Raw genomic sequence first — 17,730 nt, 5'->3', positions numbered from 1 at the left:
ACATAGACAACGCTCAAAAGCACAAAAGTTTCAGAAATTCGGAGGCTTCACTTGGCAATGAGATATAATGTAAAGAAAGAAAAAGATAAAAGCAGATACAATATTGCAACCATTGCAACCATTGCACATGGCGCGTCGAATCGATCTTGCAGTGCATTTTGTGAGGGCACAGAGACAGATTCGTGTTGTCCTTGACACAATATTTTGGCTTATTGTGTTAGTAGTAGACTACGTTTTCAACAAAGTTAAATGAATTTCCGAGAGGAGGAAATAAGCGCGCGATGGGTCTTACCTCCTGGGCCGTCTAAGAATAAAAGACAAGTCCGTTCTTCGCTTTGCTTGCTCTCAGCAGTCTTCCAGACCTATTATTTAAAAGTTAAAAGTATTCCGCGTTTCCATAACTAACGGAAATAATAGATTAAGACCTCCTAATGTTAACTGTGAAATTGTAAAGTAGTTATAAATCTAAATTCTTTTGAATTTGAATTGTAGATCTTAAGTGAAGATTATAATGGCTTGCATTCTTTCATAGTTGAACTTTTCCATTCAGTTAATATCCATTTAAAAGAAATATTTTCAGAAACTATTATTACATGTTATTTTCAAATAGAAATATATCTTTCTGGGACGTAAAATATAAAGAGAATAATAAATATTGTAAAGAATTGATTTATTATACCGACTCTCATTTGTACTCTATTCTTTCTTAATTTTACACTCGTTTACGGAAAGCATTTCGAATGGACGCTACAATCTTCAAAGAAGGAAACTTTTTCTAACATATGGCACATACAAATCTAATAACACATCAATCTATGTAGTTTGGTCGGGACCTAACACACACTATATGAAATATTAAAAGACCTGAATGAAAGAATGAGACACTTTCTTATGCATCTCGTAATTTTTATATCATTAGGTTTAAAAAGTGAATAAAATGCTAATTAATTACTTTAATGCATAAATTTTTGCTCTAATATGATTATACGAACGTATTGTATACAATATGCAAATATAATACAAAAGATTGATAAAATATAATTCCTATTAAATTTATTATTAAAATTTAATATTAAAATTCCCTCCGTGCATTCTTATTTTTACTCTTTCATTTCTTTTTAGTGTTATATATTATGGATATAAATATATCTTATATGCATTATATTGATTAGTTTATTGTATAGATTCTTTTATTATTTGAATATTTCTCCGCTTTTTTTAACTACAAAAAACATTAATGGAAGGAAATATATTCCTCGCACGTGATTCAAGGAAATGTCATGTATTTCCAAAATATTTAGTGCGACCCCCTATGGTTGGCACGCGTCAGTCTTAGCTTCTCTCACAGTCCGGTTTCTTTTCAGCCTTCTGTTCTTCGGTTTCACTATTATAATAGACTATGCGGTAGTTCGCTATTATAGGTTTCACTATACATATACTATTTCACTTTTCGACAGTTGGACTGTTTTGACTGAAAAATGAGAAAAAAAAGATTTATTGAAAGATTTTATTGAAATTTTTATGAATAGTTACTAACATGTACAAATAAATATCTATTCACCGTTGTCATTATCTCGTCCATTTTCACAGTAATTCGTAACTTGTGAACTTTTATTAACACATAACAACGAGAATGTGTGAAAAGAGCGATTGAGGAAGGATTGAAGGGGTAGCGATAGCCTCTCGAAATCTTCAAAAGCAAGGTCAGCTTGACGCGTTCAGAACAATAACTTATTTGACTTGCCGGGAATTTACGAGACCCGATATTGGATAATGAATCAGGTCTCCCTTGATGGAATTAACTCACCTATAGTCCAAGACTACGTACAGTATGCCCAGTACCCCCCGTCTAGCCTTTATTGGGCTACAGGAAGAACGGGCAACGAGGAAAATGCGCGGACGGAGCTCATCGACTTGTTTTACGGGCTCGTGCTATGTCTTTATGGGTTCCATAGTCACGGCTTTATTCTACGACTTTTATTTATACGTAATTAATTCTTTGATATAATAACTCTGATACACAGAGACTAATCCCTGTTTTAACTTAAAAATTTTCCTTTCTATCCCGTTCGTAGAATAAATCTCCATGTATTTTCTTTCAGTACAAATATTGCATTTTCATTGACAGACTTCAATATATTTAACGATTTGCAATTTAAAATAGGGACAAAATGCAAACGTGACATGGACATGGTATACTGGAAGGGTCTTTTGAATTTCGAAAATTTTTCAGTATTCGGAAATTTACAGTTCAAAAATTCTTCGCTCGGAAACTTATAAAGACTAACGGAATAACTTGTTCCTTTAAGCATATATAATTCAAGAACTTTTTGACACAACGGGGTAGATCTTTGTTATGTAAAATACCGGAACAACTTCCTTTAAGGATATACAGTTGAAAAACTCCCCGCTTAGGACTTTCTCAGCTGTATTCTCCATAACAAAGTTCGGTATTCTCTAGAACAATTCTATCCCGTTGCCAAAAATTACAACGGAATGTACAATTCTATTTTATGCGTATAAGAGACGTGAAAAATGCATTAAGACGGAGTTCATTATTCTTTAGCTATTATTATTGTGGAGGATAACATATTAACTTTCTAACGACGAGACAACCGAAAATAAAATGTTCATTGTATACGACTGAACTACACACTCATCACGGTATACGCATATCAAGGAGACTAGTAAGTAATGTCGAATACATTAAAGAAACTTTTAATCTAAAGTTCTTGTGATGGCACAGCATTTTCAAAATTTAGATACGTACAGATCAGTTAATATTAATTAAGCTAGATCATTTTAGACTGGAAATTGGATGATCTTTAACCGAGTTGGAACCTACTGCAGTTTCCGCGCTGAGTTCAGGTCAAAGCAGCATTCCCCCAAGAAACAGTTAAAAGATTAACTTACGCGATAGTCGTACCAGTCATATTCGCGAGGGCATGGGGAATAAAACCTGCGGGATCGTCGAGCTCGAATCAATTTTCACGCGATCGAAGCGAATCTTTTGACTTTAATCGGCCGTTTGATCTCCTACGGGGGGCAATATTTCCCTTATAAACGAGCAGGCATGGCAAATCCAGTCGCCGACTAGATAGGGCTCGTAATAAAGCCAGGGCCAATAAATAACGCAGCAACAACTGTAATGGGATGGCAGCGCGAGGGACCGTGGCCAATCGCTGCAACTCGCTTAGCTCATTGCTCCTGTGGCTGCTGCTGTTGCCGCTGATTCGTATCCCATAGATTCCGCATCGAGAGCGACGAATACGGGAGCGTCGATCGGCATTGTGCCGATCCCGAGCGATTATCGCAAACGCGCCGGACAACTGTGGGAATTAATTCGGTCGACGTGTCAATGAGAAACGCGGGCTCGCCGAATCCGTTCATAATCGTTTCGACAATCGTTTCGGTGCGAGCAGGTACGGATGCGCGATATATCCGATACTTCCATCTACTACCAAAGAAAATCTGAAACCATATTATCATATGACGACAAATCTCTAACATGGTTTCTATTATAAGAAAAAAATTTGAGTTGCAGAAAGTTCTGCCTCAAATTTAAATCTTAAATCGACCGATGCATTTGATATTGTTTTTCTTGGTCCGCAAGTGCGCACTTTATGCTAAACTTAAGAAAATTCTACACATATTTTTCCCCTTACTACTCGCGAGCTTTACAAATTACTCCGACTGAAAACGGTTCTTTTTTTCTCTCTTTCGAGTCGGACCGCCCGGTTTCGGTAGGTGAAAAATCCGAGAATTGAAAAACCGTAACGAAAAATGCGCAACCTGAAACTTTCTCCGGTCCAGCGATCCGTCGTAAGTCGAAAAAACATTTAGTTGTAACATATACGCATTCCGTTTTTTTAGTAACTTTAATAATATGAGTAGTATATTCGTTGTTAATCACTATGTTATCAAAGCTATTATATCGTAATTTATATGTTTTTTTATACATATATAATAGTAGCTATAATTGTTGTTATGCATACTGGAATAACTATTCTCTGCAGCGTGTACTGCAGCTAGATCTTTAGCTGCCACGGTTACAAGTCTCTTAGCTAATAAAAATAGACTCACAACTCAACTTTAGGGGTCCATATAATACAAGTGAAGTTTAGTTACAGAACCTATTGCTTAGCTGTGACAGAGTAGCAAACCTTTTTTGTCCGTAATTTTCCATGTAATGGCAACTTTTCTTGTTCCAAATATTGTTTGCAGAAGGTTAACCATTTTAGTAACGTACCATTTTGAAATATATCGTTTTAGAAGATGATGATTCCTGTTTTCGAAGAAGCATAAATTGATTTATAGCAGTAAAACGATGAACGATCATTGTATGGGACACACACATTCCTTTGTAGGTATATTTTAGAAGCCGAAAGTCTCTGTTTATCTCTTTTCTTTAGTGCAATAAATTTAAGTGCGAAAATGTTAGGTACTCGTGCATTGTCGAAAAGAACCTTAAAAACATCAAGAAGGAAATCTACTGCACTAATCGGTACCTGACTACTTCCGACTACTTGCCGTTTTCAGCAAAATGATTTTATGATTGACCGTTGGCTTCATCTTTACAATATAGCACTTTATATCTCCGGTAGATAAGGACGCACTGCGTTCCTCTTTAAAACCGCGGTTCCTTCGTTTTTCGGCAACTTTTTTCGTCATTTTTTACAACTCTACTACGACGCGGAATTTTTCATTTTATTTCTATGAAAGCAAACTAGCGTGACAGTTCTATTCTCCTTTTTTTACTGTTGTCATCTACGCAAGTTGGAGTTTTATAACGTTTCAGTCCCACTCGTAACTATAAGGTTTACTCACGAGTTTACGAGAGTCGATATGTTTATCTATATTATGTGTTAGAGTTGTATAAAGTTTCGAATTCTAAACTCTATCATTTGCATAATTATCTTCTCTTTTAGATAAACTGTAACATAATATAATGGCATAATCAAGAACACTGTTTTGTATAAAACGTAGTTTTACATGATAACGGTATATTAGATGACATTTAACTATAATACTGAATAAAGTAATCTCAATAAAAAGATCCATTATGTATACAAGTACATAATATACAAGTATACTAGTAAATGGTATACACAAACCAATTTTTCAATTATTTTTCGTGCATTTGGTATAATATAAAGTAGTAGGAGCTAAAACGGAACAAAATTTGTCACACAAGTTAAATTACATCATATTACTTTTTATCGTTATTTTATTATTTTCCTATCGATTTAACTGACAATTAAACGAGCCTATATTTGATTACTTGTGAACGTGCTTGGATGTGCAAACAAATTGAACGCTAGTCGCGTTCGTGTACGTAATGTCGGAATGTGGACGGCATTTGTGTGCGGCTTCATTTCATGGCACCTTGATGGGTCGTTAAGCCGATGGTGTTCATACGGAATTATCTTGTTTCATCGAGGTGCGATGGTAGCCAGTAAACGAGTCGGGAGAGATACCCAGTACGGTCAGCTGGATCACTCGTAGAGTTAATTGTCCTCACCGCATCCCATTCGCTCCCGTTTATGTACACCCTCGCACGATCACCCTCATAAACTCCCCACCTTCTTAGCAGGGGTTCTCTGTAGTCACATGTTCTTTCAGTCTTTACCAAATAACATAGCTCATATTTCGTACTAAATACAACAAAACTCAAATATTAAGTAATATTATTATACGTATTATAAATAACTTAGAAATTTATTTATATAATTATTTATTTATTTATTTAAAACGTAAACGTGATTTCGATAGTTCTTTTTTATACAGTATTAGGTAAAATAACAAACAATGATTTTGTTTATGCATGTAACTATATTATACATATATTATATAGCATATTTTACAGGCATAGCTTATATACATATCTTTTTTTACAATATATGTATTCTGTATATACATATCTTACTTTTTTCCATTGTTTTATCACTCATATACGGCTTACATATATTTATCACTGAGTTAAGACTATGTCTTTTATGCCATAATAATTTACAAATTATTACACACTTTTATAGAAAACGGATTAATAGTTACGTAAATATTATATACAGTAAACCTTACATAACGCAGGCGATACGCTTCGTTATATAATCAAGATAGTATAAATCGCATCTGCTGTGTGTGTATGTGTGCGCGCGCGAACGTGCGACATGTATAATATGAGACGCGTATATATGGCATGCATGCGCGTATATACAACATGTACACAAGTATATATACAGGATAAATCAGTAATTATCAGTAATTTCCCAGAGGTTTCTAAAGTATTAAGGGAGAAAGATCTTAGCATTCCTTATCGAACTTACATACTTAATTTTCCATTATTGTGTTACAATATTATTTATCAAAATATTCTCTGTCGTTATCGATTATTTTATGCTATTTTATGCTATTTATTGAATAGCCTACGGATACCTTAATAGAAGCGTGGCAGCTTTGAGATAACAAAATAATTAGTACTTTTTTCTTAATGTCCTCAATTAATATGATATATGTATGCAAGAACCAGAATAATGATAGAAGAATTTAAGTCTGAGGTAGAACCTCCCACAAATCCAATTGTTTTTTTTTATAATAGAAACTATTATTTTTATAATACTATTAGATTTGTCGTCATGCAATAGTTTCAGATCTTTGGTTAGTAGATGATCTTTTCTGCTCCAATTTAACACTCAAATTCAGTCATTGTAAAGATTCGTGACACTGAAATAGTTAAATTAGATAAAAAAGAATGAGGTTTCAATAATCATTACATCTACATCATATAATATGATCGATTATCAATGACACATCACGTTACATTTTCAAAATTATTAATATATAAAATTTAAATAAAAGAATGAAGACTCAAACTAATTGTATACTCCACGTACGTATTGTGCTAAGAACTTTCTTCTCGATGTAATAATAATAGTTGGAAAAATATAGAATATAATCCAATGTACAGCGCATATCTCTAATTGATTTAAAATTTTTTCCATTTATAAACTACTATAACTTCAACACGTTTATTATTAAATTGTTTTCCAAATAATCTCAAGAATTTGTTATCAATAGATGATTAACACAAAGTCTGGGATATCCTGTATATATCTTTTTAAGGTACAAACAGAGATTTTTTATGTTATAAAAAAAAATATATTTACATTTTTCATAAATTATTACAATAGAAGAAATTTAATATAAGATATATTAACTTCTGATACAAAACGTGTAACGTTTTTGTACATTTACCTATATTCAATAAAATAACATTGAGCAATAATGCAGCTAATTTAATATATCTCACACAATTTTATAGTAGTACACAATTTTGTAGTAGTTTTCCATCTTCATAAAATATTACACATATTAAGTTCTAGGTATCAATTATTGAAAGCTTTTATACTTATTTTCATGATTATACATACATATATGTACATGTATTAAGTCATCCCCATAAGTAGTTTCTTAAAATTAATGTTTAGCATAAAATATTAATATCTACATTTAATTTAATTCATCTTTTCAATTCAGCAGAACCAATGCCCAATATGTTAAATCTAATCGAAAATAAATTGGATGTATAAAGAGTCATAAAGTTCGTGTGAAATCAAGTATGAAATCACGAATTAAAATAAATAATCGAAGATTTAATAGAATCCACGGTATGAACATTAAATAAGTGTCAACCTATTAGAACAAGAAAATGAAACTTAAAACAACATGAAATTTCAGAATTTCTTATAGAAAAAACACTAAAAACTTTTTTCTCGGTATGTCATACTGTTGACACGCCTTGACGCGTTTACGGACATCCAAGTGTCTTAAACGCATTGCGCATCCTCATGATTGACATCGTCAATAGTATTACGTTTATTTCGCACATGCCCGTTCTGGTACGTCGCTTTTATACGGTTGAAACAGCTTTGGCTGCTCAATTTTCATTGTTGATATCGACGGCGCGATCATCGAGGTTGAGGTTGTTGGTACATACGTAGCTTTACTCTCCAGGATGTTCGATATCGACATCGGCATAGTGGGCATAACACTGTTGACGGGTTGTGGCGTCGTGCCGGGTGTCGGCACGCTGATGCGATGCGAGTTTTGATGCGGAACGCGATGCATTACTTGCGATTGCGAAACTTGTTGGCCGCCTCCGACGTACTCATTATCGCTCGATCCATCCGAGTTGGCTGAATTGTCTGGGCTGAACTGCGGCGGCAGCAACGTGGGCCGATATGGCACGCTACTGGCCGGAGGGTGACTGACGGGGGGATAGGCGGGACTGTTGATATTTGGCACGCCCAGGCTGAAGTGCAACGGTGCCAAGGACGGTTGAGATTGCAACAAATGCGGTGGCAGTGCGGGATAAGGTACAGCACGCGGATGCGGCCTGTGCAACGTGACAGCGGCCGGTGACATGGACTGATACGGCACGTACCGCGAGTAATACGCGGCGGCCGCGGCCGCCGTCGGGTACGGCGTCGCCGAGGGTGAAAGATGGGCCGTGGCCGGTAGATTCGGCCCGGAATAAGATGCGTGCGGTAACGCCGAAGCTGCCGCAAAAAGTGTCGCCGCTACCGTTGGGTCCCCGTACGCTAACGCATATGGCCACGCCATGGCCATTCTCTGTCTCTTGTCCTTCATTCGTCGGTTTTGGAACCATACCTTTAATCCAAACAGGAAGATAGTTATATAGCATGATCGAGTATTTTTCAAGAGAAAGAGAGAATTGGAAAAAGTATTTTTGAAATATATGTCACCCTGTGTAACAAAATGTTTAGTAATATAGAACGCGTTAAATGATGATGGTGACAAAAACATACCGTTAAACGTATCGTTTAAAAAATCCATTTAACTTTGATATATCATCTTTTTTTACTGCTCTAGAATCATTTAAGACTGAAACCCGTTCCCGTGTGTTCCCGTTCTTTGATGTTTGAAAGTGGTGACATTGAACTCTTTGAAACGTCACATATGACATAATTGAGTTATTTTTTAGAATATAACAGGGAAATAAAATAAGTAATTTCGAGAAAGAGATTGAACATCATACGTACACCTAATTTCTACTATACGAATAATTTAATGTTTATCGAATATATTATTTGTTTTACGTATTTAAAATATAGGAGTCGTTTGACAGAATGAAAAACAACGTCACGGCCATCTCGTATTGACCGTTTACGTATTTCTACAACACATAAGTATTCACATATGAATCTACGAATGACAATGGTAAATTCTCGGAGACGGCGAACGATTATACCAGTAATTCGTGCGTGATGTTTACCGTCATTTATCACTTCAGCTATTCTCTCCTTCGTTGCTTTACGCACGTTTTACAACCGCCGACCAAGGGCCGCAAGCTGATGCGCGACGAGAAATTAAGAGATCCATTAAAGTCGGAGGTGGACCGCAAGGCAGTCGCTAATTGTCGCCGTTTAGCACTTTAGTTCGACCGGTCCTCCTCGAGTTCGGAATCAGGGCCGTAGATCAAGCCAAACGTCCACGTTAAATGCAAGTAGCTTACTCGAGTCACGCATGGAGGGCCCCATTCTAATCTATGCCGAGATCCTCGAGATATAACGTTACGGCACTGCGATGGAACACGCGAGAAAGAGGATCAAAGGCTATCATGCAAGACTAAGAACCACGACGTTGAATTACTCTCGAGGCTATAATCGCCGATCAAACATGTCCGCAGCTGGCCGCGGCAAGAAACAATCGTGGCATCTCTTCGACCGTGTACAAGAACTCTAATTGCGGCTATTAAGTGTTTGTGTAAGAAGTTTCTATCTTTTGGCGGGCGTAGAGATCGTGAGAAATTATATCAGGATACGCAAAATACTGACTTGAGTAATTCTTTTGTAAAAAAAACAGAAAGAACAGATGTAAAGTATTCTGTTCCAAACGAGAATACGTATATGAGCGAAAGGGAAAAGATGAGAAGCATTATATGAAAAGTTCATTTCCTAAGAACAAGAACTTTTTCAAAGAAATCTCCCCTGTACGAATACTTTTTCCACTCATTATATGTTAAAAGACAGCACTTGAAAAAAGCAACGATTCAATGCAGGAGAAAAAGACGAAAAAATGAAAATTCGTTCTACTTTCTTACTTTTATTGTAGATTCAGGCAGATTAAGCAGCGTAGCAAGCTCGCATCTCCTTGGCCGACTAACGTAATTTTCTTTGACGAATTCTCTTTCTAAGCGAGCTAATTGTTCCCTTGTAAAAGCAGTTCTGTATCTCCTAACGTTAGGATCTATCGGTGGAATTGGTGACTGTTGCTGCTGCTGTTGCTGTTGATGATTTTGATGTGGTGTTAACGTCTCTACATCAAACGAACATAATTGTTTTTATTAGAAAAAAAGGAGAGGCAAGAAGTTGTCTCAAAAAGAGAGGAACAGAGAAAATTATAATAAATGAGTTTTTCGAGATTTAACGATTAATGTAAATATAAGCATGGACTTCAATCTTGAATCCTTGATTTTCTATGTTTATTTAATTAAAAGCCCATTTAAACACAAACGAAGCGTGCTTCTGTCTAATCTATATCAATTTTGACTCGGATTAACTTTTTGCCTTCCCGCGTGGTTCAAATAATTAAATAACTCAAATAAAAGAAATAATCACGAAATCTAATATAAATAAATAATTATAAATATTTTTCGTAAGTTATTCGACGTTGGAGGTATCTGCAGCAGTTCTGTCTGCCGGTGTCTCAACCTGGTAGGTAAACGGAAGTTCACAAAGTCTCCGCAACCATCACGGAGTTTCTCCGAGAAAGAATAGAGTACATTGTTTCTCTTTCGGAAGCATGTTTCTCTTTCGTGCAAAGGCAGAGTCTGGCGGTAAAGGTAGCTAACAGCAGGTGATCACATTTAAAAATGTGTGTAAAAAAGCCCAAAATAGGCAGTTAACTCCAGCCGAGCTTCCCTTTGCTTTTGATAAACTCTGTGTTCTTTTGACAGATCCACTCTCTCTCTTTTAAATTTTTTAGTGTCTTATTCAAAAAAGGAACCACATAGTAATCAGGGACTGAAGACCACCACCAATTTGACACTGATCATTGCGCTTCTCGTGTAGATAAAATGAATATGATATGTCTATGATAATGGCTACTCCAAATTATTTTTAAGCTGAGCTTCGTACATTGTATGTATCACCAAATATCCACAGCATAATTTTATTTTTTAATTATTTTTATAACTGTAATTGAAAGCAATTTTTAGACGTTACGCCTCTATTGCAATGATAAATTAAATAAAATAATTTATGTTTACTCAAAATGCATTTTGCCAGATTTTTTTTTCTTATAATTCCGTTTCCCATACCGTGATTGTAAAGTGCTTCCGTCAAAACGACAGTAATTCCATGTGTTCCATGTGTTTCTACATATATTTCATTTGGTCCTGCAATATACCGCTTGGTCACATGTTATTTTAGATACCTAACCAAACGGTATATTGTAGGTTTTGTAAATCCAGCAGTTTAGATAGATACACAGTAAACCATAAAGTCATAAAACTGACCTTTTGTTGCTCAGGATTATAACACTTCTTAATATATTGAAATATATGAGCTTTCAATCCTTTAACCCGTCAAATAAACTTAACTCTTTAATAATACAAATTGAATATTTTTGATCGATATTCCATCGCTTTTACTTCGACAAACAAATCAAAGCCAATAAATTTAAATTTAATTTCGTTTTTGTACATGTATATTTGACTCGTCGATTTCGCATGACAGGAATATCACTCTGCTGGTGTAAAAACTTACCGTTATCGTTTATGCGTTCCGGTGTTCTTCGTGTGTTCACACTTTTTGGACTGGGCGGGCTAGGCGTACTCAGTTGATATTGGGGCAGATCGACGACTATTGCGTCTTCTTCGTGACTGTCATCCCTTTGCGGATTCTCAAAGGGATTCTGATAAGTCGCCTGCATGGTCATCTGGAAAAAACAAATCAAATACAGGGTGAATCAGAATAACACCGGAAAATGTTCAGAAATTGCTCAGGAAATTTATATTAGGAGAAGTATTTTGAGAATATATGTCCGCTAATCCCTAATTATTATGCTGTAAAGTTATTTAATAGTAGCCGTCAAGTCTGATAAAATTCTGCCGGACAGGTGGTGCAGTGCACCCTGTTCTATTCTTGTAAGAAATGGAAATAAAAATGGAAACTATCTGAGGATGATGGTAAACAAATCTGCGCGAATGTGACATGTGATATTTATGCTGATCCACAAGAAAAGATTTATCTCATTACAATACATTTACCGCTGTGCACTGCACGAGTCGAAAACTTTTCAAAAAAATGCACGTCATTCGCTTTGATCCCGGAACTAATGCCGGCAACATAAATATGTTTACTGTCCAACAGCATAAAACCCATACATCAATTGGTTCTATTTCAAAATACTGTAGCACTCTCAAAATTTCTTATGGAAAGCCCTCAAAAATTTCCATTTTCGAACTTTACGGAAAAAAAGTCACTCAAGTCACTCTTATATGGAACTGTTTTTGTTAATTACATAATTAGCGAAGTATAACCATTATTAGTTTCCAGAAATGTGAGGCCTTTGTTGTATTGTTAATTACGCACAGTTCACGGAGAACAGGTGTTAACCTGATAATCGTATTTAAGTTGATGTAAAGAAAAAGTACCATACGTAAACATCATTATTGCAAATTCTTTACTGTCTACGTTTTTTGTAAAATTTAGTTAATATGAATGATATAGTGCGAAAAAATCGTATATGACATTCTTTCATTTAGAAAATCATCTTTGTGAATATACTGAAATAGAACGTAAAAAGAGAAGAAAAATGAAAAATGTCCAAAATGAAGATTACATAACAGACATTTTTGCTGTTGTTCATTCTTGATCTCTCATCTTTCTCGAATCTCTTTAAACTATTTTTCATGGGGATAGTTAGAAGAAAAAGTAAAATTGTTGTCAGCCACTATGAAAGAAAACATGAAACAAAGAATTCACGACACTTGCGCATCAATAACTAGATAAGTGCTGCGAGATATTCAACATCGTTTTATTATTAGAATCAGAAAATGTTTCGAATAAAATAGTTATTTTGAAAATTTAATAAATTAATACTTTCGATGCACGGTTAGATCATACTTTTCCCTTTTAGTGAGCAATGAAGCAAAAGAGAAAATTATAAACAGAGTAAGGAATTGGAGATAATAATATTTACGTACGGTAATCTCCCCTTCATATTGATTTAAATATGATTATTTACGATTTATCTCTTTTGTTTGCTGTTTCATGTTATTACAGAAGTTTCAGTCTATTATATGTATATGTTATTAATAATGTGTGTCAGGTATAAGTTAAAGAATGAATTTTTGTAGTGACCTCTTATATTTAAGTTAATGTCCATATATTGTGTAAAAATATATATATACACACGTGCAAATATAAGAGAGTCCGCATACCTTCCATAATTTGTTGAATACATACTTTAATAAAAAGATAAAATGCGTATACTATCAACATTTTCGTAACATATTCGCAATTTATATATTTTCACTTCACAGTAAAACTGACACATTATTGTATATACTATACATTATTGATCTATTGATCGATCAAATTGATATTATGTTGACATTATTGAATTCCATGTGCGATTTCGAATTACATGTGCACGTGAATTAAATCCGTCGTTAACGTCACGTCCTGATTTGTAATTTGGCCATAAAACCATACATTTCAGCTGTGAATTTGAATCACTTCAATCCTCGGCGTCTCACAAAATATGCAGTACATTCTTTGGCTTAATTTGTACACTATTCGTTACAACATTCAATAAATCGTAAACATCAAAAGATGGAATACAAAATGCGTACTCCAATTTCTTTTCTTGAAAATATCACTTGTTCTTATGCTATTGCACTATTACATCACTAACTTTTTTTCAATATATTATTGCACACTGATGCTTGCTTGATGTTACTCCAAGTGCGGTCCTATAAACACGATTGCGTCAAACTCGATTCGAACGGACCGAACACGACTGTGACTTATAACATTGTACGGTCAACACGTATCTAGCAGCATCCAGCGCAGTGATCCCAAACGGAGATTTTTCCCACTACCCTGCACCTATCCCCACTATCTCCTACTCCTAACGATCCACGTGACTACCTTAACAGAATCGTGCTTAGATACAAAGGTACTTCTTGGGCTCTTGGCTCATATAAATGTTTATATTTCTTCTTTTTTGTATATTTATATTGCCATGATATACAACATATTAAGTGCTATATTAGACTTGTAAATCTTGTATACATAATAATAAAAATTAATTTTGCTTGACATGAATGTAAATTTTTTAATATATAAAATAGAAGATGGTGTGTGATGATGACAATCATTTTTCTAAGCTAGAAGCTTCTTGAAATCTTCAAATAAATTCTTAAAAATTGCAGAAAGAGGATTGTAAATATTAATATTTATTTTCTCTTACTGCTACACTAAATACTGTTACGTATTCATCATAAGTTAGTTGTAAATGTAAAAAATTTTTAAGTTTTATTATAACCATTTGAAAATTGTTTTATTTAATTAGTAGAATCATCATGATACCACTTGCAAAATTTTTTATTTCTATTGTGACAGAATCATCGTTATCCCTCATTTCAGTGAAATATGTACGCTACTGAGAATTGTACCACCACTGCGCATTCGCAGTGGTTTGTCCCTCCTTGTGTAGGAATACTACCTCCAAGTCCAAATCATTGCGTTTTGCTCGATGGAGGCGGAGCTTCATTAGAAGTACTAAAGACCCCAACAATATACATCATAAATGTATATTAGATTCAATTAATATCTATACATGTTCTCACAAAGCTTTAAATATAATCGGGAAAAGAAAAGATATTAAATTCATCAATAAACTAACTTTATTTTTCATTACGACGTGACCACATTTTAATTGAATTTGTTGCCACCTTAAAATTGCACTATTTATTTCTTGCAAAGTGTAAAATCTCTTTTAAACCCATATTTATAAAGAACTGTAAATGAATCACAACTATAACAAAAAAGTGATAATAGAAATTGGATTGAAAAAGTAGAAAAAAGAAAAAATGAAACGAAAAGTTCATTTTATTTTTATTCTAAAAAGAATGAAACTAAAAAAAACTCAGAAACAGAAAAGATTTATGATGTATCGTGAAAATTCTTGACATGATTAATGAATGTCAATGAATTACAAATGAATGTGCAAAAGTAATTTGCATAGTTTCGTATTGGCGATTTTTGGCAAGAACTCTGAAAGGAAATAGATGTGCCTAATTTTATTATTAACGATGGCTTTAAGAGAGAGAGAAAGAATTTGACAAATGAACTGCAGATAATAATGACCCATTTTTAAACAATTTCTAAAGATAGGTTTGTGTTTTAGCATGTATTTAGCATCATCCCTTCAAAAGAAGAATGATAATGCATTTTTAACATCTCATTTGCATTTTACAAAAGGCAAGAATGCAACTCAAAACAAGATTTGTGTAATGCGTGGAAAAGATGCGGTACGAATGTGCCACAAAGTAATTTGCAAAGCTTGGTACTAACGATTTTTGTCTCGAAACAATGCACCACGCTCAGAACGGCCGATTGAAGTTGCTGATGACTAAATCAGACGCTTAATTTTGGATCTTTGCTCTTCATCTTTTTTTCTTTGCTTCCCTCACCCTCTCTAGTTACATCAGTATGTACATACACGTGATTGTGCGCGCATAAGGCGATGGTAGTGGGGGAAGAAGATAGGAGGAGACGGGGGAGAACGAAAGATAATTGGCGTGAACAGCTTGGCCAGATGTGGTCGCGATCATGCCACTGATTAAATGGTTTGATTAACCGACTAATTTACTCGTATGTGCGTTGTAATGTTATTTTATGTGAAACCTACGGCCCCTTTCCCCCCTTAATTTGCCATACGCGGACACGCGGGCGCGCAAATCATTGCACAATGAAATCGTGACAGGACATCAAATGACATGGCCAGGATTGGTTTCATGACGAAAAGATGCTCCGATGCGCACACATACTTCAAAGTGCGTCTAACGATCACTAGATCTATTGTAGAAAGATCATTGTTGCAGAAAAATCATTGTAGAAAGATTGCCTAAAAATCATTAGTGTTGATCCTGTTTTCTTTGTACAGACAATGTTCCTTTGTTTGCGACAAATAATTTTATTTCTTAAATACGTCTAACTAATTATCGCGTATATCTATACAATTTATGCAATATTAAATCACAATCTGTGTAAAATATGATATTAAGCACGTGTGTGCACAGAATGAAATTGTCAATGACGAGATAGCGTTTCGTTTGCAAGTCATTCGACACACGATCGCCCTCACGAGCTCGTGAATTTACGCTTGCAATCCGAATCGGATACAGTCACGATACGAGATACATCGCGACGACACGCAATTAATTCGACACACGCAACGTGGCGCGCGATTAAGTCCATTATCGGCCTATATCTGGAAATTAGCGTATAGCATCCGCGACAACAGAGAGGGTTTATTGGGCGGACGAAGCGCGGCTTTATGAACGTTTTGATGGCTCTGTACTTGAGGGAGAGTCGTGCAAATACTAAAAACTGCCCGTGAATAGTTATACAGGCTCTTTCAACGATAAATTTTCGAATCAAAGACATTATCAGCGCTCGTAGTGTGAGTTTTGGTGTCTCAGAATTAACTATTTCAGCCACTCTCGTTCTAAATCGAAAAAAATTCCAATAGCGAAATAAAAAGGGATGAAAAAGATATAAAGATTCTTCGCGACCTGCTTCGACGCTTAAAACTGTTGCTTAAAACAACTCATTGAGTCCTGATAACTGATCGAACGGCCAATAAGAAAAACGAGCTGGTAAATATAGTCGTCATATGTAAGTACTTGAAAAGAGTTCTGGAGATGCCTTAATCTGTGCTCTCTTATCTGCGCCTCTCATGACTCGCAGCTACTTGAAAGACTCCTGTCGTCGCCTCTTGACAATTTCACGAGTTTCCGCGCAAGAACCGACTCGCAAGTCGCCGTCGCTTAAGGTGTAAATTCGGTCCGAGGCTCACGTTGTAAAAATGTATCACCGCCTCGCCATTGTTGTTGCGTCGACATCTTTATGGCCGCATTAGCGTGCGTGCCACCGTACGCACGTATAATCTGGCCTGTCGCTTATCGCGTCAATGTTAAGCGGCTGGATGAAAGGCCGCCGTCTCCATTACTGTCTCTTCCCATCCTGCGGGACGGGATCTAGTGAACTCTTGAGTACGCGTGAATAATAATTCTAGTTCAGAGTGAGAATATCATTTTATGGGGTTAAGGGATACAGATTTATGATTTAAATTCATAATCTTTCGAAAGAGATTTTAATAATCGCGAATTATTATTACAGGTTTTCGTGAACTTGGAGGAAACATTGATGGGAAATCCGAGATCAATTTTGTTGAGATTAGATAAGATCTTATGACAGTTTTACAATTATATTTGTATAATTTGAAACCATAAAATTTGTTTTAAGTAAGATTTTAACCCTTACTTTCGAAAGAATCTTATTGCATAATGGATTCGCTCTTTTCTGTAAATAGATACGAATTGCCATATATTGTTGCCTCATAAAATCAGTTTTGAAAAGTCTGATCTTGTCTTTATCTTCATATTTAGATTCTTCGTGATGTCTTCGTTAC

At 35.2% G+C, this 17,730-nt stretch overlaps 1 protein-coding gene and 1 long non-coding RNA gene across 3 annotated transcripts in view; one reads left to right on the top strand and one right to left on the bottom strand.

Annotated features, from left to right (window-relative positions):
* Nucleotides 1–17,730, top strand: part of LOC105284518 — a 30,513-nt gene that overhangs the window by 7,590 nt on the left and 5,193 nt on the right. The gene's annotated exons all lie outside the window — the stretch shown is intronic.
* LOC105284517 (segmentation protein even-skipped) lies at nucleotides 5,785–17,432 on the bottom strand. 2 transcript variants are annotated; one of them, XM_011348099.3, is made up of 4 exons: nucleotides 13,945–17,432; nucleotides 11,790–11,961; nucleotides 10,124–10,338; nucleotides 5,786–8,670 (listed from the first exon to the last, which is right to left on the bottom strand). In XM_011348099.3, exons 2-4 carry the CDS (start codon nucleotides 11,959–11,961, stop codon nucleotides 7,876–7,878), a joined length of 1,182 nt encoding a protein of 393 aa, XP_011346401.1. In that variant the 5' UTR covers nucleotides 13,945–17,432; the 3' UTR covers nucleotides 5,786–7,875. The 2 variants fall into 2 exon arrangements, with proteins under 2 accessions (XP_019888879.1, XP_011346401.1); XM_020033320.2 differs by having other exon boundaries at nucleotides 5,785–8,670; nucleotides 11,790–17,432.

Source organism: Ooceraea biroi, chromosome 6 (assembly GCF_003672135.1).
Source record: "Ooceraea biroi isolate clonal line C1 chromosome 6, Obir_v5.4, whole genome shotgun sequence".
Lineage (NCBI taxonomy): Eukaryota > Metazoa > Arthropoda > Insecta > Hymenoptera > Formicidae > Ooceraea > Ooceraea biroi.
Note: the sequence above shows the minus strand (reverse complement) of the source record. Positions and strands in the feature narration are given on the sequence as shown.

Bases quoted from the DNA above. Each gene is read 5' to 3' on its own strand.
- LOC105284517 (XM_020033320.2), bottom strand. From the start codon at position 11,961: ATGACCATGCAGGCGACTTATCAGAATCCCTTTGAGAATCCGCAAAGG. The intron at 10,339-11,789 runs GTAAGTTTTTAC...CGTTTGATGTAG, and splicing joins GGAACGCATAAACGATAACG to AGACGTTAACACCACATCAA. The intron at 8,671-10,123 runs GTAAGAAAGTAG...TTTGGATTAAAG, and splicing joins TGCCTGAATCTACAATAAAA to GTATGGTTCCAAAACCGACG.